The sequence below is a fragment of the Malurus melanocephalus genome, unplaced genomic scaffold, assembly GCF_030028575.1.
Source record: "Malurus melanocephalus ecotype Western Australia unplaced genomic scaffold, MMel_1.1 scaffold_145, whole genome shotgun sequence".
Classification (NCBI taxonomy): Eukaryota; Metazoa; Chordata; class Aves; order Passeriformes; family Maluridae; genus Malurus; species Malurus melanocephalus.
In genome coordinates, this window is record NW_026623377.1 from 1,157,452 (window position 1) to 1,179,618 (window position 22,167).

Genomic DNA, 22,167 nt, shown 5'->3' on the forward strand with positions numbered 1-22,167 from the left:
GTATTGCAAACCTTGGTGTCCTAGAATGGAGCCCAGGATTTTCAGCAAGTCCATTTCACATATAAATATTTGGCTGTTACCTATTAGTATAGTATAAGTCTCAGATACGGTGCATTTTAGTGTATCTCGGTGAATTTTAGTGTATCTCAGTATATTTTATTGCATTATGATTGCCACTAGAATTGCCAGAAGGGTCATTCTGCATGCTACTGTGATGTTAACAAGGCCTCTATGAAAGGGAAAGGACTTCCTGCACATTGTCCTGCTGTTGCAGAAGAGTCAAAGATAACTGCTGCTAGCCACTATTATTGCTAAGCTACTGTATAGTCATCAGGAGGCTACAGAAATTACCAAATACACCACAGATTTCTTAGCCAACATTTTTGAAAGTCAATTGAGTTTTCAAAGCTATGAAAAACTACAGAATAAAATGGAGTTAGCCTAAAAATACAACATTGGTTTCATACGTAACAGAAGGCTCAACTTTATAGCTTTTTACAAATTAAGGCATCTCTCTCTGGTCTGCAGTATTACCATACATTGCATTTCACAAAAAGGAGCTACAGTACTGCCAGCATTAGGCTAACTTGGAGGGAACTACCATGGAAGCCTTTAATCTTGCCAGTGAAGAAAGTATCTTCAGCTTCTTGAAGAAATAGGGGATAAAAAGTTCCCTCASGCACAGGAGCACTCTGAGCAGCTAGACTTAGGGATTTCAGACATTCAACTAGGCCAAACAAAACACTCTTCTATGATGTGTATGTAACACTCACTTGGACTCACTCACTTRGGTATATCTCTCAAGATATACCCAAATCCTGTAATACATTATGCAAGCTATATTCCCTGCAGGTGAGGAAGTACACTTGGGTTCGGCTTGAGTGTGCCAAAAGAAAATTACATACCTCAGTTTGTTGCCCATTTTCAGATAGCCTTGTAACAACTAACCAAATTACCTCTAGCTAAAAGGTAGCACATACCTCACACACTGAGATAAAAGTCTCAGCTTTTACAAAGTGGCTTTTTATCACACTAATTGTGTTTAATGTACGATTTCTTCATGCATACAAATTAGTCTTCTGGAGTATTCAGGTTTAACTGCTTGACAATTGGCATCAGCTCTGTAGCAATGTTTATGAATAATATAGTTATCAATTAACACTGCACAAGTATTTTAGAAAAATGGAAGTTTATTCATCTTTCAGTGGCTCAAATAGCAAATAAAAGGACAAGATAAGGCATCAGCCAAGACACGTTTTGTGTGTCCAGTGGCTTCATAACACCTCAATTCCCAGTATACAGGTTCCAAAGCAAAGTCACAATGTTAGTGGTTAGACTCCCACTGGCTAAATAGACCCAAATGAGTACACAGTAAAATGAAGACTAGCTTATATTTGCCAGTTACATGAGTAACTTTAATTCTGCACTCGGCAGTCTACTAAATGCACATACAAAATTCCTATCGATAAATATTTAACATGACAAATAGAACTTCTAAGACTTGAGTCCCTAAAATGTCTGTTAGCAGGAAAGTCAAATACTTATGTAGTTTGCTTGAGCACATTTTAAACTGTCAGTTATAGGCTTATACATGTATAAAAAGTGTAATGGTTTGTGGAATTGATCTAGCCTGTCTCACCCCAGAGGAGTAAAAAACCCTCAAACATTCTGGTATATTTTTAGTTAAGATGTAGCACACTAACCATGTGCTAACACGCTTGCTGTTCTGAAGCAACTGAGGCAGTATGCTTTGTTTGGGGATTTTGGATGTGCATGTCAAAGGTTTCTATATTGGAAAGCACATTTGATTGACTGATATCAACATTAACTAGAAAAAGTAGCTACACTGTTCCCCATTTGAAAATCAACGTAGACTAAACAGTACAAAACCTGCAAAGAGCTTCAGCATAACACGCCATGTTCCCATAGCTGAGTATTAGGAACACAAAAGAAATTAACCAGAATTTCCTGGACAACATCTTAACTCAAAACATATATGTGCTACTAGATCAGCCCCACTCCACCCAATTCCAGGGAGTTGAAACCCAAGGAACATCTAGACAAAAATCTATGCGCAAAACGGAAATTTCAAGGTACCAGCACATTAAATTTTGAACAACCATTCCAGGCTTGTATGTGCCATAGGCTTATGACTTCAGTCTTACATGTACTCTGACCTTTTAGTTTTAAGATACCATATTGTCTACCAAGTTACAGATAACAGAATATGCTCTGTATTATTCACAATACCAGAGTATGGCACACATTTAAAGAACAGACACTACTAGCACACAGCTAGTGAGCAAAATCATCCATATAACTGCACTCCACAGAGAGGGCAGTCTCACACTGATGCGCAGGGACAGTCTCCATGCAACACAGTTGAAAGTACACCCTTGATTAAGCAACCTGCTATGTTTGGGTTTTAAAATTAAGGCATTTTTAAATGTTTCAATGTAAAAGATTACATCACTCTAAGTTAATCAGATAATGCAGAACTACATATAGTCTTCCTCAACACAGCTGTTCACATATACATTATTCTTTTCTAGTTTGCATAATTCCATGGCAAAACAGCTGCATACTGCTTTGTTAAGTATCATGTTCACAATTGTAATTTTCAAGGCAACAAAAGACAAGATGAATTGACAAATAACAGTGATAAAAAAGTATGCTTTATAAGAACCCACAAAGTAATACTTTGCCCCTCTGTTCACTATTAAACACTACCTATGAAAACACTACATTCAGAAGAAATGTGAGAAGGTAGGCAATTATGAAATGGACTGAACTTTGCTTCTCTTGAAGCCACATAATTTGTTTTCAGTGAATTTGACTTTCAGTGCAGCTCCAAATCATGCTTTCGGTGGTACATTACGTTTTCCAACATATTAGGGTAATTTCAGTCACTTCAGCCTTCAATGGCATGCTTATAAGTTATGGTTTTTATTAGTATGGTCACAGTAGGAAAGGAATCCAAGCTTTTGATTATAAAATGCAACATCTTTCTCTGATCCTCTTAGCTAAGCTTTTTCTTTTCTTCTTCCCATTCTTTTCTTTGCTGTCTTCCATTTTTCTGGCTCTAATTTCTCTCATTAAATCAAAAAACACCTGAAAAAAGATGTAAGAAGATAAATACAAAAACAATCACAGATAGCTTAATTTAACTCCTGTCAGTGATATCCACTTCAATTGTTTAGATGAGAATCAATTATATGCAACCAGTTTGGGCAAACAAATGTTAATACAACAAATCTTTCACTAGTTTTGAAGGCCAAGTTGATATGATGGAGTTCTGCTTGTTTCATGGCACCATAATGTTTCCCTGTCTTCTGATATTTGCTTATGAATCCTGTTAGACAATTTTAAACAAGAATTGAAACAAGCGTCTCATCACCAGTCAAGATTTTGAGGAGACTTAAGGAAATACTCAAACCTTTTGAGTATTTTAAATGATGGACTGCAGAGGTTAAGAAAAGCTAACATCCAATTCAAGAAACTTATTAATGGAGCAGTAGCATACACTGAAATTACATACGGTATGTTCCATAATGCAAGTCTAAGCACAAAGTGACTAGGGGGAAAAAAAGCCCCCAGCATTTCCTTTAAAGCAAAGTTTTCAATCACACAGCTACAGATTTCTTAACACAGATTCACACAGCACACAGATTTCTTAAATCAGGTAATCTCGGCTGCAGCTGCCATATAACAATCTTGTAGTGCACATGAAGTTCACTTTCATCAAACTATTTAGTAGGAAACAAACGTGACAAAGTTGAAGATACACCACTGACCTAGGTAAGAGGGATCCTACTGACAGACAGTTAAGGCTTCATGACTGGACTGCTAAAAGCTATTTTATTAATCCGAACAGCAGATTTGGACTTGACTTACAGAGGGTTACAGCAAATTATACATATATGTATGTATATAATTTTACAATTTTACCGTCGGAAATCAGCTGAGCAATTCCAAGACACCTCTCTCAGGAGAGTCTCCAGATATCCTACCACCCTGAGAACACTTGATCTCAGAAGCTAAGGGGGGGTCAGGCCTGGTTGGTTCTTGCATGGGAGACCCCCTGGGAATATTAGGTGCTCTAGGCTTCTTTCTTCAGCCCTGAGATTAGCATAGTTGGTTAGAGCATGGTGCTAATAATGCTAAGGTCATGCGTTCAATCCCCATATAGGCCACTCACTGAAGAGTTGGACTTAATGATCCTTGTGGGTCCCTTCCAACTCAGAATATTGTGTGACTGTGATACTTTGAAATTATAACTAAGCAATAGATCTGTGTCAAGGGACTTGATCCACTTCTGAGAAAGATGGACAGTGCAGGGGTTGAAAAGTTCCTCTACAGAGCTCAGTAGGTTTTTATGACACTAATCTCATATTGAATGCAGGAAAACTATGCAACCTTCATCACAGAAATTCAAAGAAAATCAATGGAACTAAACATTTCCATCAAGAAATGTGTTAACCTTTAGATTTTTAAATGTGTAGTAAGTTTCTTGCTTATACTTAAGTCTGTACTCATGTGAAGATGAAACTGTCAACTTGTTTAGGTACTGATACGGTACAGTAGTATTTAGCTGTCTGAGATCTGAAAAAATGTGTAGTGGCTTCTTTGCCAAAAACAGAGGAGAGACACAGCAGAGACTGTCTGTGTTTTTCTCAAATGAGTAAAATCACTTCTTGGAATTCAGAGAAGCCAGATTTCTTAGAGAATAGAAACCCAAGTTTATGTAACAAACTCCAAAACTTCATATGCTTCAAGTAACTAAGAATATCTGGTATCCACTTGCGCCAACAAGGCCTCATTTATGGCTTGTCAATCCTTAAATCTATATGACACATGCTAATCTGGATCCATTATGCCATCAGCTCCAAGTAGAAACCTGGATGTACAAAGGCTATTGATCCAAGAACTGTTGAAAAAATACTTTACATACACTTTTCTTCCCAGCTGCTAAACAGTAACAAAGTGGATTTGAAGAGCTGGAAATTTTTACAATTGTAAGAGATGGCTGTTAACTGCAATTATAAACCAAAGCTAAAAGATGTATTAAAACAAAAATATCAGAGTTGCATTCAACAATGAGGATGAGTTCTGCTGTATTTGATTGATTTAAGAACTCTGCTATTATGTAGTATAAATTACTATAGTACTTAACAATCAGTTTCTCCAGTAAGACAACTGACAGGACTCAACCAAACTGTTGAGTTTAAGTTACTGCAAAAGAGAATTTGCATTACAGTTTTCATACTGCAATTGATAGCTCACACATACAGATTTACATCAGAGAATTTTTCACCAAGTGCAAGGTGAAAGCATCTGGGTTAGGGCAACCCCAGACATTAGTCCAGACTGGGAGACATTAGTCCAGACTGGGAGATAAACTTATTCAGAGCGGCCCTGTAGACAAGAACTTGGGAGTTTTCATGAACATGATCTGGCAATGTGCACTTGCAGCTCAGGCGGCCAATGGTATCCTGAGTTGCACCAAGAGAGGATTGGCCAACAGGTTGAGGTAGGTGATTGCCCCNACCCCCCCCCGCTCTCATCCACTGCAGTGCTGTGCCCAGGTCTTAGGTCCTCAGCATAAGAAAAATGTGGACCTGTTGGAGTGGGTCCAGAGGGAAACACAAAGTTGCTTAGTGGGCTGGAGCAGGCAGGCATATCTCCTGTGAAGACAAGCTAAGAAAGCTGGCATTGTTCATACTGAAGAAGAGAATGCTCCAGGCCTTATTGTGACTTTTTCRTTCTTAAAGGAGAATTATTAAAAAAAAGACAGAAAGTAATTTTTACATGGGCAGCTTGTGATAAGACCCTTGGGGAAACAGATTYGAGCTAAAAGGGGGGAGATTGAAATTATTAATCATAAAAATTTTGTTTATTATAAGGGTGGTTAGATAGTGGAACAGGTTGCCCAGAGAAGTTGTGGATGCCCCATCCTTGGAAGCATTCAAGGCCTGGTTGGATGGGGCCCTGAGCAACCTGATCAAGTCGCTGGGCATCCCTACCCATTGCAGGGGGGTTGGAACTAGATGATCCAGCTCAAACCTATAATTCAATGTGGGATCAAGTTTGTCAACAATTCTGAAAGACTGGCACGTTGCACTAAACCTACCTATTTCTTTTGTCACATATCTGTTACTCTTACAGTCTACAAGGCTGACAGTTATTCTAAATTGCAAGAACTTGTATTCTTGCTGAAATACTTAAAACTAAACAGCATTTTCTTTTCCTGGAGACAAATATTCTCTTTCTCTTATGAGCTTCTGAAGCAGGTTTTATCCCTGAAAACTCATGGGGCACTTTTAGGCTTTTCATAGCTTTTTGGGTTCCTCCATTCTTTATCAAAACAATATAAAAATAGGTAGATGGCTAAATGAGGGTAAGGAATGCTCAGATCCCTCCCTTACTTGCTTTTACAAGATTTATTCTGACTGATGATCACAAAGTATTCTTCACACTTCAGAAGAAGACTATCCTCTAGTTACAGAAAATGCAGTATAAAGTCTAGGCCAAAAGAGCTGACCCAAGAAAAATTTAATGAAATACGGTATTGTATTACGTCTCAGATCATAATGGTTCTATGCAGTTTAGAATGGGATAGACGTGTTACACTAACATTTTCACTGTTCTACAAGGAGTCACCCAGCCAGGMACACCTTACAAGCTAAGGAAGAAAAGTATTTGATTAAAATTCCTCAAAATTATTACTAAAATGAAGAACATAAGGAGCATGACCCATGACAATGAGGGATAAAGTAAAAACTGATGGACAAATTAAGAGGCCAGTTATTACCTTGTCAACATTAGCTCGTGTTTTTGCAGATGTTTCCACATAATTAACATTCCACTGATCAGCTCTGTTTTTTGCTTCCTCTACAGAAACTTGCCTTTTATCTTCCAAATCTGATTTATTACCAACTAGCAAAAAAGGAACATTCTCATCTTCTTTTACTCGTAAGATTTGCTCCCTGGAGAAGAAAAAAAAAAGGAAAATGAAGCTTCACAAAAGTAGAACTCAGACTAAATACTTTTACATCTTACAGTGAAAAGCCACTTATTCCTTTTATGAAGTTTATATAACAGGAAGATTTTAAATCTCATGACGTTATACCGAATGAAGACAGAGAGCAACAACTAGTCCTCCAGGAAAGGAGGAGTTGAGTCAGTATGAAAAAAATAGAAGAGGATTGGTTTAGGTGAGAATTTACATTAATAATTTATTCCCTTTAACAGTGTTATTTGAGAGCATTAATCATTGTCTTTACATAACTACTTTTGATGGTCATTTTTAAGCTATCCAAGCTTCAGTTTTACAGCTGATTCTTTCTTAACAAAATGTGCAATTTTAAAGCTGATAGAATGGTCCACGGCATATCAAGAGAAAATCTCTTCCTTTCAGGAATCTTTCTCAAGTCAACTATATTCAGTCTCTGTAGAGATCTTCATTCAATTATAAAGCAGTGTAAAGACACAAGTTATATATGCATTAGATTTTTAAGGACAGACCCTTCTAGTGTTTTAACTGCTAGGATGAAAGGTTTAAAACTACAAATAAAATTCAGTATTACAAATGGTTAAGTACATAAGCCTTCAACACTTCAAAAAATAATGGAAGTTTTCTTCTAATTGGAAAGGCATTAATACTGTCAGGAAGAAGAGTTGTCTCAGAAGAACAATATCCTATATTTCATCTATGGAAAAAGGAGTATAAAGTTAGTTGTGAAATGTAGCCCTTTATCATGGAGCAATTTATGAAAGATCAACAAAAAGCACAGAGAAATAAATTTCTTTTGCTGGGTGAAGTGAAACCAAATTTAAAGTTGAAGGGAGATAAGGTCAAGACAGTTAAGTAATTGATATTCTAAAGGGCCTTGATTTGGTATACGGTGGGATTCTTATGTTACAAAAAGCTAYGGATAGCATGCAGCCTTGTGGAGGAAGCCTACTCACAGAGTTGAGAAACTGCAGATAGTCCATAATTTTTTTTACAACTGTGCATTTGAGGCAGACTGTGATGTCTAAGGTACAGTTAAAAAGCAAGATTTCTCCACTTCCCTACAAATATCAGTGCAAATGTATTAACAGGATCCGCAGCTATCCAAAAGTCGTTTGAATAATGAGTGAGTCGATTAGGAAGGCCAGTTGAAAACTCAGTGCATCTAGGCAGTACCTGTGTAAATAACATTTCTGGTAAAAACTAGTAGCCTTCAACACTAATCATCCAAGCAATGCTGTASTGGGTTAGCGTGACAAGGTTTTGTTAGTGGCAGTCTACAGGTGTGGCTTCTGTGAGAAGCTGCCAGAAGCTTCCCCAATGTCCATTATTGACAGAGCCAATGCCAGCCAGCCCCAGGACAGAGCTGCCATCAGCCAAGGCCAAGCCAGTGGTAGTAATGCCGCTGTGATAGCTTATTTAAGAAGGGAAAGAAAAGTTATTGCATGGATACAATTGCACTCAGAGAAGAATGGAGTGAGAGAATATGTGAGAGGAACAATTACACTGACACAAGTCAGTGAGTAAGGGGGAGGAAGTGCTCCGGGCACCAGAGCTGGGATTCCCCTGCAGTATATGGAGGACACCCATGCTGGGGCAGGCTCCCGGCAGGGATCTGTGGGCCCCTGGAGAGAGGGGTCCATGCTAGAGTAGGTTTCCTGGAAGGAATTGTGACCCTGTGGGGGATTTACACTGGAGCAGTCCATTCCTGCAGGACTACACCCMATGGAAAGGGACCCATGCTGAAGCAGTTAGTGAACTGCAGCCTGTGGGACAGACTCACACAGGAGAAGTTCATGGAAAACTGTCTCCTATGGGAGAGACTCCACACTGGGAGCAGATAAAGGACTCCTCTCCCTGAGGAACACACAACAGCAGGAACATTGTGCGATGAAATGACCATAATCCCCATCCCCTATCTCCCTGCACCAYTGGGAGGGAGAGGATAGAGATAGAGAAGGATGGAAGGGTGGGGGGGAGGTACTTTTAAGGCTAGTTTCACTTCTCACTATCCTGCTCTGATTTTGACTGGCAGTAAATGTTGGAGCTGACCATTTGTCAAGCGGCGGGAGAAATGCACAACGACCACCAGAGAGATGATCAGCACAACTCGCTTATTCCCTCCGCAACCACGGCTTTATGCCCATGTTCRCTACATATTACAAAAACTGAGCTCCTTATCGGCTACTTTAGAAATGACACCTTGCTGTTAGCCTCACAAGCTAGCACTATCAAGTCGTTAAGTGAACTTAACGAGTCTGTCTCGGGGACAGAAGACCTCTTGTAACTTTCAGCTCCAGCAAGCTACTGCTTGCAGCTGATAGCTGTTAGCAGCTTTTAGTTATACTGAGATCAGGCAATTCCAGAGTATTCTACATGTCCCTTATCACGTAGCCAGCTTTTAAGCAGGCTCACCACAAGTAAATTCAATTATTTTCCCCAGGATATGTCTGTTTTGCCTGTGATGGTAATCAGTAAGTGACCTCTCCCTGTCCTTAATTCATCAGCCTTTCATTGTATTTTCTCTTCCCTGTCCAGCTGAGAAGGGGAGAGATAGAGGGGCTTTAGTGGGTACCTGGGATAAATGTYAGGTCAAACCACCACAGATGCCAAACAATTTCACCATGTAAAATGTTAATCTAACAACAATCCAGATGATCATGTTCTTTCTTGAGCCCCTTCTGAAGACTAAACAAGAAATAGCTAACTAATGACATGCCAGTTTGTAATCTAGAACATTAAAAAAAAAAACCCAAACCATGAGAGCCGGACCAATTCTGCTCAAAGCAAGGCCAAATTTTATTAAACTATCTTTCATGTATTTAAAAGTATAGTCATTGAAGGTCTGTATTCTGTTGAAAAAAATTACTTGGAGCAATGGCATTTTAGAGCATACCAGGAACCCCACAGAATGGCAGTAAAAAGCTCTCCTGTTGGAGGTCTGCCATTCGAGCAGAACAAAATTCAAATAAAACAAACACCCAAGTTCTTCTTGTCACTTGCTTTTAATATCTGGCTCTTAAGTAGTATGCCCTCAGACTAATCAACCATGCCAAAAGCACTTTAAGTACACCTTTGAGAGATATAGATTACTTTTACACATGGCACAAAAATATCTTTTTCTGAGTTATATTTTAGCACTTATGCTTCTATGTTTTGAAAGGCAACCTGAAAGGCACTTTCAGATTTGGGCTTCTTTACTTGAAGGGACTTTTCTTTCATTTTTCCTGTATCAACATGCATGCTGTCAGCTCTCACYTTTACTGGAGAAGTAGGACTTTTTCTTAGGCCAAAGATCATATACTTTGAAGCATAGGCATGATCTTAAATGGATTTGAATAGGCCATTTTGCACTTTAGGGGAGATGAACTACACTAAACAGACCTCCATGATTGACAGTACCCAGCATAAGCTTGCACACAAATAAGGCCTGCTCCTCCACCTCTCAAAATATATAAACACACATATATAGAGACACAAATACATTTAAAAAAACACCAGAAGATGAAAAATTTGCTTTCTCCCCTCTCCACATCTCTTCCTCCTCCCTCAGAGATGATATAAAGCATACTCTGCAATTCAGTGCTAACTGAGTTGAACTGTGACATCTCCAAGAAGACATATTTGAGTGGGATGGAGATAACTCTTTTTTAAAGATAAAACTCCTTTTATCTGTTTCCTTACTTTTCTATCAAATATTATGGCCTTTCCTATTTCACTATGCTTTGAACTGGTAAAACTGTTTTCTGATATCTTTAGTCTTCTTTTTAAAGACAGTGATGAGTGATTTAAACGTTTTCTCTCTCAAACAAAATGAAACATCTATACACCTATATAATATACTGCTGCCTGTATAACATTCCATTGTTACAAAGAGTTTTAATATGATGCACTCTGTGGTTCAGACGATGGTGAAGCAGCTGTCTTCTGAATGTTACTGTGTATCTGCTCTGTAGCATAGCCTTTCTGGTACGCAAAAACACAGCAGCTAAGATATCTGTAGTGGTACAGATAGCAAAGACCTGGCTAGGCATCTGTTCAAAACAACAGTTAAGAGCTGCTATCTAACCTGGACCGTCAAAAGGATATTATACAACACACGCACAGAAAAAAATCACCTTCAATCATCTCAGCGTAATTAGAATGATTACCTTGCCTTGTAACTTACCTGAAGTCTGCAGTTGCAGCGAAGGATTCCAGCTCTGTAATAGAGAAGACACAAAGAAAACCTTCTCCACTTCGGAAGTAGTTGTCTCTAATTGCAGCATAGTCCTCCTGCCCTGCTGTGTCCAATATATCAATCTGGACTTCTTCCCCATCCAGAACCACCTTTTTCCTGTAGCTATCTGCTTTGGTTGGCTCATAGTCTTCAACAAACTAGAAAAAAAACCTTCATGATGTAAAATCATGTCTGTACAAGGCAATTGCTTGTTTGCACATAAGGATGTAGCATACATATTAAATGGGTACTATAACTAATAAGTACATATATGCGTTTAGGCCCTCTGAAGTACTCAAACAAGTCTAAGTTAAAGCAGACTCTTCATCTACCCAAACTGTTTTTAGATTTTCGCTTTCCTCAGCCACTATAAGGAAAGGTAGAATTAATTTCAAAACATCAGAGCCTGTGTACTACCCAAACCTCTACTTCTGGTTCAAGCACAGCATCTGGCTGTATTCCATTATGATATCAGGTAGTCAAAGTCAGGTATCCTGACTTTYGATGTATTTAGCATCAACTTTTAAAGGACACTGACTACTTAACTTCTGGCTTTTAATAAAGAAGCACGACTCTCACTGGAAAATAAAGGAAACAAGAAACTCTTTCCTCTCTTCAACAGCAGCAGAAAAAACATGGAAGAAAATTGTTTCAGGCATCATGCAGCTCAACTACGTTGAAGAAGCTTTGAGTTATAATAACCAAATCCTAACAGGTCTAGTGAGTAATACAAAAATATTCCAGTAATATGGCAGAACATCTAACAGCTAACAAGTCTGAAAGAAGACAAATTTTACCTTGACAGGTATCTCTAGAGGGCAATCAGTAATCTCAAAACATGTTTTTGTTCCACCAAATTCCTGAATTTCATGCCACATCATATATATTTAGACCCTTTCAGAAAATAATTGTRCAAATGTAACTTAAACAACACTACAGAACAGGCAGCTCGTGAGATAATTTCTTCTACAGATTCTTACCTCATCATACATGAACTGTAGTGTTAAAGCCGATTTTCCTACACCACCGCTTCCCACCATGATGACTTTGTGCAAAGCCAACGAATTCTGTCCTTTAGGTTTATTTGCTGCCATCTTTGGATTGCAGAAAATTCACAGGTATCAAATGGAAAAATCTAGAAGAAAAATATTTCTTCATTAGTTTTCTTTTCCTTCTCCCACATTAACTGTTTAAAGTGGATTTGTTTCAAATTTCTACATATCTAATGACTTAGCTTTCACTAAAGCAAAACTGAAAGTATCTGCTCTTTCACTGGAAACCATTTCACAAATTATATTTAGCTAATCTGTTTTTCCTTAATTAAGCAAAGATATCCTTCACTATTTGGAAACAGCATTTTGGTATGTAGTGYTTTCTTTTAGTGGCACATTATATGTCAAGAATTCTTGCTAGTTTACTACACAAGAATTGAAAAAGAAAGCCACGGTGAGTCAACACCCAATGAGAAGACATGACAGCTGCAAGGGAAGGAAACAAGACTTTTGAGGGGATTTCCACTCATACACAGCAGCAAAATTAGCTAGGGTACTTTTACAGRAAAAGCAAGCAAACTTAAAATCTAAAAATAGCCAGTTTCAATAAGTCAGAAACCAAAACAACAATCAAGTTTACACAGAGTGGAAAGATTCAACTTGCCTACAAATGTAATTACTTGGTATATTTGTAGTAGTTGTCTCAGTCCTATGCTTGTTTAAACACACATCTTTGCATCTTACCAAAGAGTTCTCTGACAGTTAAGTCACATACAGTCTAATATATGTGTGCATAAGCATAAAAAGTAACAATTGCATTAACTTTTTAAAAAAATACACCATGTTATAGTTTTAGTGGATCTCTATTTTCCTACACCTTTGTTTCATTTCCTGATATCCCAACAGTATTAAAACTGTATTTTTGAATGCTTGCACAATTCTTAAGACACAGGACAGCCCCTGTACAGCAACAGAATGTGCTCTCCTGTAGACACTTAAGGTCAAAACAAGGTCTGAACTCCAAAAGACAACAACTACATGATATATATAAATACAAGAAAGATGTACAGTAGCAATTGAAAACCAAATGTAACCAAGATGTTTTTCATCAGAAAGCTCAAAAAGTGCACATTCACATGGCAGCACAACTCAGTTATACACGTAACGACCAGATAATAAAACAACATAGTAAACTGGCATGATTACCTCATTGCCTTTAGCCATCATGATTATTTAACAATGTCACACTAAAATTACATCTTACTGCATAATGAATCACCCTTCTGTGCAGCTTAAACAATCAGAACGCAAAGCACGACAATTTTCTTAAAACTTGTATCAAAATCCCCGGTTGCTAATCTTYGTTAGCAGTGATGAAGGTAGTATAAAAGCGTGATGACTAAACCTTCATTGGAGATTAGGCCAATCCTTTCTGGAAGCAAAAATAAATAAATGCATGGCACAAGGTTCATCAAGGTTCTCACAYTGCCGTGCCAGTAAACAGGCTGGGGATGAGCAAGCAACTAGGCAAGACATGGCTGGACCAGCTGACCAAAGGGATATCACCATGCCATAGCTTAGCAGTGAAAGTTTGCAGAGAGGTTTGAAGTTTGACAGCACTGCCATTGCTCAGGAACTGGCTGGGCATTGGTCAGCTAGCAGTAAGCAAATCTTCTTTTAATTGCTTTTCTTGAATTTGTTTTCCTTTTTAAAAATACTTTACAAAGTTATCATTATCAATCCTCAAGTTTTCTAACTTTTACTCTTTCAATTCTCTCCTCCCTCCCACTGGTGGCAGGGTGGGAGCAAGCAAGCAGTGGTACTTAACTGCCTACCAAGACCAACAACTTATGTGAAAAACTCTTGAGATCACATCAGCACCACTTCACAGCAGCACCACTACCCATTCTGCCATCAAAGAATTCTGAAAATGCAATTGAAAATTAAGTCACCTAAATACTTTGCCCCAGAAAGATTATGTAAGCAAAACAAGTATGAGTAAGTTGCGATATTGATTATAGAGCTATAGCAGAGAAATACAACTAATATTATGTTACAAGTTCTTCTAAAAGGAGATGGAAGAGAGCAAACACACATTGCTGTTTTGGATTAAAAAGAACTATTGCTTTCTTTTTACTCAAGAGGGAGTATGAGAACATGAAAACACTTTCAAGCCATGAGCATGCTTTCATCTTACTACATTGTTTTGTATTTGAGCACTTTTCTTTTAAAAGAAAAAACATATCCTGAAAGTTATGCTTCTCAATATGTATTTCAGACAAGTAATATGAAGAAAATTCATCTGAACTCCATAATCAACTGACAACAGCTCAGTTTGCAAAACTTAAGATTATAACATATACCTGGATATGGCCTACCCTAAGCTTACCGAGCAAGAAAAAAGACTATTCTTCTGTCAATACTTCAGTACTGGAACAAGTCCAAATGAATTAAGCAGGACCTCACTCAGGTGAGTTTGTGCAAACAATACTAGAATTTGAAAAAAATCAAATACACAGTAGCACTATTTCACTGCAATATTTGTTGTAAATTAATCTCCAGGGTTTTAGTAGATTGAGCAACATGAAAACTCATATTTTACTTATATTTGCAATTCAACAAGTAGTGTCCCAGTGTGACAAGCAAGTTGCTGCTTTTTGTACGCTCTGCAGCAGCAGAGACCCATAAAAACGCCAACATATTTACATTTCCAATTTGATTCTGACAAATAAATGTCAGTAAACAACATTCCATTAAGATATTGAAAACAGCATAACTTCAAACTACCAGACACTTCAAATCTTCAAGATAAGCTTGCCATAAATACTATGCCACATTTTGTAGTAGGAGGGTGGCTCAAGTAGAATGTTAGTTTGCTCCCAAGTTCCTCACAATCCAATACAGATACAACGCTGGTAAAACTCAGGCCTGCTGAGTAGCAGACAATGTAGAAAGAGCAAGAAATAAGTTACAAACAATGCAAGTACAATACGATACTCAGCAAACGACACTTAATCCAAAGAGACTGCTTCAGAGCAAATATGTGGCCCAAGAGAAGAAAGACCTCGAAAGTGATAAATTCCAGGCTACTGCCACAATTCTACCTGTTTCAGTGTGCTCTGAAAAACAAAGAGGAATCTAGATTCCAATTTTAACAGTAAAGCATCTGAGATGAAGTTTCATGCAAAGCCTTTCCACCCATAATTTTTGTAGCCTGACTTCTTTTCATAAGAAGTATTAATTTAGGTCATATCTAGTTACTGAACTGTCCTACTATATAATTATGATAAAACAGACTATGGCAAGAATTCTGTTATATGAAGCTCAAAAAAGCGTATTTTTTTATTATGCGTACCGTGGGGTTTATTATTATTTTAATCTTCACAAGTGCAGAATTATTTGYGGGTCAGCAGATAAACACAGGATTATCCTGCAGTGTAATTCTATGTCACCTACAGCAGAAAGATGCTCACAAAGAGCCAACCGGGATGCTGTCAACAGCTATATCTTCCATTTATACAGACCAGCTTTTTACAAAACCCTTTAGAAATCCCACTGCATCGGATTTGGCTGATGACACACAATTTTATTCTCCAACAGTTCAAGTAGTTCAACAAGTTGGAGGGGAAGCAAAACCTTAATTGGCTCAGCAATGTATTGCAATAACTTCACCCAGGGAAGGGAAAGAGCATTGTCTAACSGCCACGCTATACATCAGTCCTCACCTCCACTGCAGATAAACTCCTAGGAAACAGCCCTTTTCCCACATACTYGAGCAGATAAGGACACAAACAAATGAATCTCTGACTGTTAAGACAAATTAAGTAGTTCTCCAAGCTCCTACAGCTGTTTTGATTGCCTGCTTGCATATAAACACACTCACGATTCAGTGCTCCATTTAACAGCAGGCTTCYAGCTGGAGCTAGGATAATTTTTTTTTTAAGCCAGGCTAGGGAGCAATTAGATTAATGAAGAACTGCAGGGGTAAGAATTATAATTTATGTTAGCATCAGTAATGGCATCTTGTCCAACAGTTTGGAACTCTGATCAAAGGAAAGAAGAGTAGGTAGCTAAATACTTTTGAGTTATTTTTGCGTTATTAAGATCATCAAGAATCTTAATAATCTTAAATTCTATCAGGATTTGTAAAGCTGTTGCTTCAGTAACTGGCTTCTACCTCAACCAATACTAACCTGAGGCTTTATACCTTATAGCAAAGATCCTCAGAACAAAAAATACAATGTTACATTCTAGTCCCCCATGGATTTACACACMACACGCAGCTCCACCCACCAGAGGAATGAGCTGGACAGTGTTTCTGTAACAAAACKTGGACACAGCAAGTATCACGTTAACTTCCATGTAAAGTCTTGAAACAGAATGGTTATCTCCAGATCCAAAAGAGTAAGACAGATAATCAGGTGTCAGCACAACAAAAAGTTTTCATCTTGTGTTGGTTTTGCTTGACCCCGTTTTTAGAAGTGGGGGAGTCAAAAAGATGGCTCCTGTGAGAAGCTTCTGGAGGCTTCCACCATGTCCGGCAGAGCCAATTGSTGGTGGCTCTGAAGATGATGGACATGCCATTGACCAAACCTGGGCCAACTGGAGATGGTGGTTATGCCTCTGTGAAAACATATTTAAGAACAAATCAAAACAAAGGTAGTAGACACAGTAGTTTTGCCAGAGGAAGAGGAAGAAGCTGAGAATATGTGAAGGGATGCAGACACCAAGATCAGTGGAGAAGGAGGGAGAGGAGCTGCTYCAGGCGCCAGAGCTGAKATTCCTTTGCAGACTGGTGACGACCATGGTGGAGCAGGCTGTCCCCCTGCAGCCCATGGGGTCCACAGAGGGTGCAGCGATGCACCTGCAGCCCGCAGAGGAGGGAGGTTCCCACGCCGGAGTGGGCGGACACCGAGAAGGGGGCTGTGTCCAACAGAGGACCCATAGAGAGAGAGGCCTTGCTCCCAAGATGGAACAGCCTGGCCTTAGGCCTGCACCCAGTGGACGAGGGACCCCACGGTGCAGCAGTTTTGGGATGACTGTCTGCCTGTGGGGAGGGACTCACGATGCAGTAGATGTGGACTGCTGCTCATGAGACTGGAATCATGCTGGAGAGGTTCACTGAGAACTGTCTCCCGTGGGAGGGACCCCATAGCAACACAAGGGAAGGACTCCTCTCCCTCAGCGCCATAGACAATCCGGTGATGAACTGATCAACCCCACATCCTGTTCACCCCCTGCCCCTCCTTGATCTCTATTAGTCTTTATTTCCTCCTCCCATCTTCTATTTCAGCCAAATAAACTTGAGATAAAAATATATTTATGGGTGAAAAGGCCTTATGGGTTTTATCCCATCACTCATCTTGCTCATCTGATTACACTGAGATGACTCCTCTTGAACTGTCCTGTTCCGCAGCTGGCTTTTTCTTACAGAATAACTTGCTCCAAACTAATCAAAGCATGCTTTGTTACATATCCATTTGTCCTCTGCATCCCTCCGTAATGCAATAATCCCAAGGTTCATACACTAAGGGAGAGCAAAAAAGTGGCCAACAGAACACCTGTGTACCATCCAAACAGGGTAACAGAAAACCAATTTAGATCACTTCCTTTCCTACACAGTGATCACAGGCTACAGACTTCCCTGTATTTAGCCAGCAGCAAATACCTAAGAAATTTATAGAAACAATCACATCCAATACATCCACATCTTTGTCAAAATGTATCCAAGAGGTCAAAAACTAACAAAGAACAGAGTATATGACGAGTCTCATTTTCTTAGAGAAGGTGACCAAAAGAAGTCAAGAAGGTATTTTGCCCATTTTAACTCCTTGGAGTCTCAAACGCAATGTAAATGAGAACAGACCAGGGAAAGAAAAGCATTACACCRAAGTTACATCATTACATAAACACATTCAGCTGGCATCTTCTGCAGTACTATACACAGAGCTGAATGCAGGCCTTGTGAATACGCAGTTGTCCTCAACAGGAGAACTTTGATTTGCTGCAGACATTCCTTTAAAGGGGACTAGTTAAACATAGCTTTGTATTTAAAGATAGCTGTACAGTTAATATAGTTGTCTCTTGTTAATAAGTAGAGATAGTGGTGCCCTTCTTCAATTGCAAAACAATTTTAATTGTCAGTTTCATAGCCTACATAAAATTATTACACCAAAACTGAATCCCAGTTCTTTTGTTTCCTTTCCTTTAAGAGAAGATTACATAAAGATCTGAAAGACTGTCATATTGGCCTCATAAACCATTCACTTTTATGATGTTTTATGTAATAAGCATCAATTACAACTGCTAGCGGATACATTACAGCACCTGCTTTTACTGTGTTTAACAGAGCTAGAACTTGATACATTTGAAGTAACAGGAATATTTTAACTGCAGCATGTGAGCTGCCGGCACAATATTAAGAACTATCTAGTTCATATGCTTTGACCAAAATACTTCCAGAGAAGCAAAATTATCACTTACTTGCTGAACAATTGAAGAAAATTTAGTAACAGAAACTCATATTGCTCTAAACAAATAACTTTTTTTACTTGAAGAAATTAATGATTGCACTACTCTGCACTTTACACTTAGTGTAATCTATCACCTCCAGAAACATCAGCTGCACCTTATTTCATGCGGAAATGAAAATTTACGGTAATTATTTGACAGTATTTGCTAAAGTGAGTTTAAATATTCTCCAGTTTCGTAACTCCCCAAAGCAAATCAAAACTGCTGCCTCACAAGACCTACATATTACAAGTTCAAATTTCTGAGAAACAGCACAGAAACAAGAATTTTGAAAAGTGGCAACACATTTCACATCCCCAAGGACCATGAAGCAATATAATCTTATCTGTTGTGAAAATACCACAAATTCAACCAGTTACTTCATTGTTTATTGAGTCCCACAGGTTCAGTTTGGTTAACGAAGAAAATTATACTTGAGAATGTATTGTTTGAAAACAGCATTAGCACACCAGGCGCCAAATATCTGAAAGACACCTCACCAATGATTCAGATACTTCTGTAACAAAAGCACTCCTGGAAAAGGAGGAAGACAACTCTAGGCAAGTAAAATCTAACCCTCCCATCATCTGGTTCCAATTACAACATTCAAACCAGATCAGCAGAAGAACCCCATGACCCAGAAACTGATAGGATACATGAGGACATAGGATGGGACATGATACCTGCTGTTTTAAGAACTGGAGAAAAAGGAAGTTTTAAAAGTTAGATCAGCATTATTGTCATATCATYGAATTTGACTGGTGTTTTATTACAGTTTAAATACACGTCTGTCAAACTCTGCAAGAAATAACATTAGCATTTTATTAAGGTAGAAGAAGTATTTCATATGTTAAATACTCACAACAAACTTTAAGTGATAGTCTAGAGAAAGAGAAAAATAAGCCCAAATGTTCAAACCCATCTTAGAAATTACTAATCAGGCTTCCTGAAACTCAGCCTCATAACAAGTTAGAAACTTTCACAGCAAGTATTTTCCTATGTCCTGAAAATAATCCTTTGATATAAACATGTTTAACTAGGAATTAGGAGTTGGAGCTTCCATGAGTTTAACAAGCAGTTAAATCACATTCAAGGTTTCATAAGAACCCTTCTTTCCAAAGATTTCTAAGGAACACCTCAGAAGGTGCTTGTGCCTCCCACACCCACAAAATAAATTTACTACACTGACTGATTACATATACGCCAATAAAAGTAAAGGGTACAAGATTGACTTAAGTTCTATCTCTCAGCAGAAGCAAATCTCCTCAGGCAAAAGATGTACATTTCCCAGCTCCCTAAGACAGGTACTTCAAATCATAAGCATATCCAGGGACTTAAAATGAAAAAGTCAACCAGGGAACTCTTCACCCAGTAACAGAGACCCATCCACCCCATAAATTACATCATGTCTTTATAAAGAATAGTGGTTTCCAGATGCCCACAGCTTTATACTCTTAAGGCACCCTCCGGAGAATTGAGATCTCTCCAACAAGAAGTCACTAAAACACTAGCAAATAAGTTCACAGACTTCCTCCAGTGTCTTAGAGGCTCACAGGGCCTTACTGCCTCTAGTAAGGCCTTACTGCCTTCATGGCAAGGCCATGAACTAGACAGAATCTTCTGAAGTGAGAACAGATTTGTATTTCATATGTTTTAAGTCATGATTTCAGCATTTTGCTACCGAAAGGCTTCTTGGGCATCCTACAAGATGACTTGGGAGACACTTTCATAAGGAAAGTCCTTGAGACCCACATGAACAGCACATGAAAACCCTGAAAAACCAAACAACAGGAACAGTCTAGAACAATATCAAGGTCTTAAATATTTCAAACCCTGTAGTGTACTGAAAAGAAAATGGAACAGCTACATCCACATAAACAGCTGACAAAACACAACCCTTCAGCCCCTGTGCATGTCTGCAACGCATAAACCAAACCTGCAACAGTCTATATTTCCATATCCTTTCTCCCAATAGCACTGGCATTTGCAACAATTAAGTAGCAAAGCACTTAACAAGTTGCTGTAGATAAAAATTAACCTGCACTGTTTTTTGAACAGATTAGTTACATAAACAGGCCTGCTGGTACCAAAGACACCCCAGAACAACATAGAGCTGAGCATGGGGAAAGCAAAACTACAGCGCTTCCAGCCTATAAACATTGTGGCAAAACAATGCACGTGTTCTAGGGTTCTTCAACCATAATCTGACACCTGTTGAAGATTCCTCACTTTTTGCAAATTATGTGATGGCTATTACAAAACACTAGGAAGTATTCTAGATACTTGCAATGGTTTATCTGGACTGATCCAGAGATCAGTGGGAAGAGCACCAAAGTGAAGCCCACCACCAAGGTTAAGACAAGGTTAGACCTTGCTTTTGATACCTATGGTTTATGTCAAAGTGACAAAGTGCTTATGAGGCCTATTGATTGAAAATTTTCTATAACTTTTTTATACATTATCAATATAAGAATGCAATAACTTTTTACATATTATTAATATACAATGTAATAGCTTTCAATATATTATCAATAATAGCCTTTTCATATTTTGTTAGAAGTTTTTATATAGGATATTAGCAACATACAGTGTATCAGCTGGATGTAATCCAGCCAGCTGGATTAGTATGTAGACACGTAAAATCGCCAAGGGGCATAAATCAGAAAAAGTTCTTAAGAAAGTAGATAGGTAGATGCTATAACAAGGAACAGTAGAGAGCACTAAWGAGAACTTGGCAGGGCCACAAGACAGTCAGCAAAATAAAATGAAGACTTGGAGGAGTAGAAAATAAACATGAACATCACAACTGCACATGCCCTGAAGACAAAGGTGAAAAGTCCACCAGGATGAGGATGATGGTATCTCATTAGAAGGAGACCCCCACGACCACTGAATTGAGGATGATGCATGCGTACTTGCAGAACTGTGATATCATGTATTTCCGGGCCCCTATATGGTGGCAAGCATAGTGATGATGGTAGTATTACATAGTATTATTGCTTTGTAAATACCTGCCAATTTTAAGCGAAGGCAGGTGGGTAAGGAGGAGAAATCCCCCTCACCTCCAGCGCTACACCAGTGGTGCAATAAACAAATACCTGTTCTATAGACACTGGTCCATGGGGTTCTATTTCTAGGCCCTTTTCGGGCATCACTTTCATAGTTCAACTGACTGAAGTTACACTGTAAAATAATTTTGTTAATAATACACTTATGTGAGAGTCTAGAATACTGTTTCTGCTTCTGCAAGGTCAGGGTGTGGCTGGTGCCTTCTCAGTCATAAAGATAGACTGAGGGAACGTAGCTTTCTGAGGCTGACAGTACTGAAGTGCTTTAATGCAAAGTGTAAGGGTCATGTCTTCTTTTATATTAAATCTGGAAACATGAAGATCTGTAATCTAGTATATTAATAGAAAGCATTCATTTCGTATTGA

General features: G+C 38.6%; 1 protein-coding gene across 3 annotated transcripts in view; it reads right to left on the reverse strand.

Annotated features, from left to right (window-relative positions):
• Positions 1-1,172: 1,172 nt before the first annotated feature.
• The window catches only part of RALA (RAS like proto-oncogene A), a 32,398-nt gene continuing 11,403 nt past the window's right edge, over positions 1,173-22,167 (reverse strand). For all 3 annotated transcript variants that reach the window (XM_057371370.1, XM_057371371.1, XM_057371372.1), the window contains exons 2-5: positions 12,212-12,366; positions 11,181-11,389; positions 6,812-6,986; positions 1,173-3,111 (exon numbers count right to left, since the gene is read on the reverse strand). In XM_057371370.1, coding sequence (XP_057227353.1) covers positions 2,989-3,111; positions 6,812-6,986; positions 11,181-11,389; positions 12,212-12,325 — 621 coding nt within the window. In that variant the 5' untranslated portion in view covers positions 12,326-12,366 and the 3' untranslated portion in view covers positions 1,173-2,988. The remainder of the gene's footprint in view (positions 3,112-6,811; positions 6,987-11,180; positions 11,390-12,211; positions 12,367-22,167) is intronic.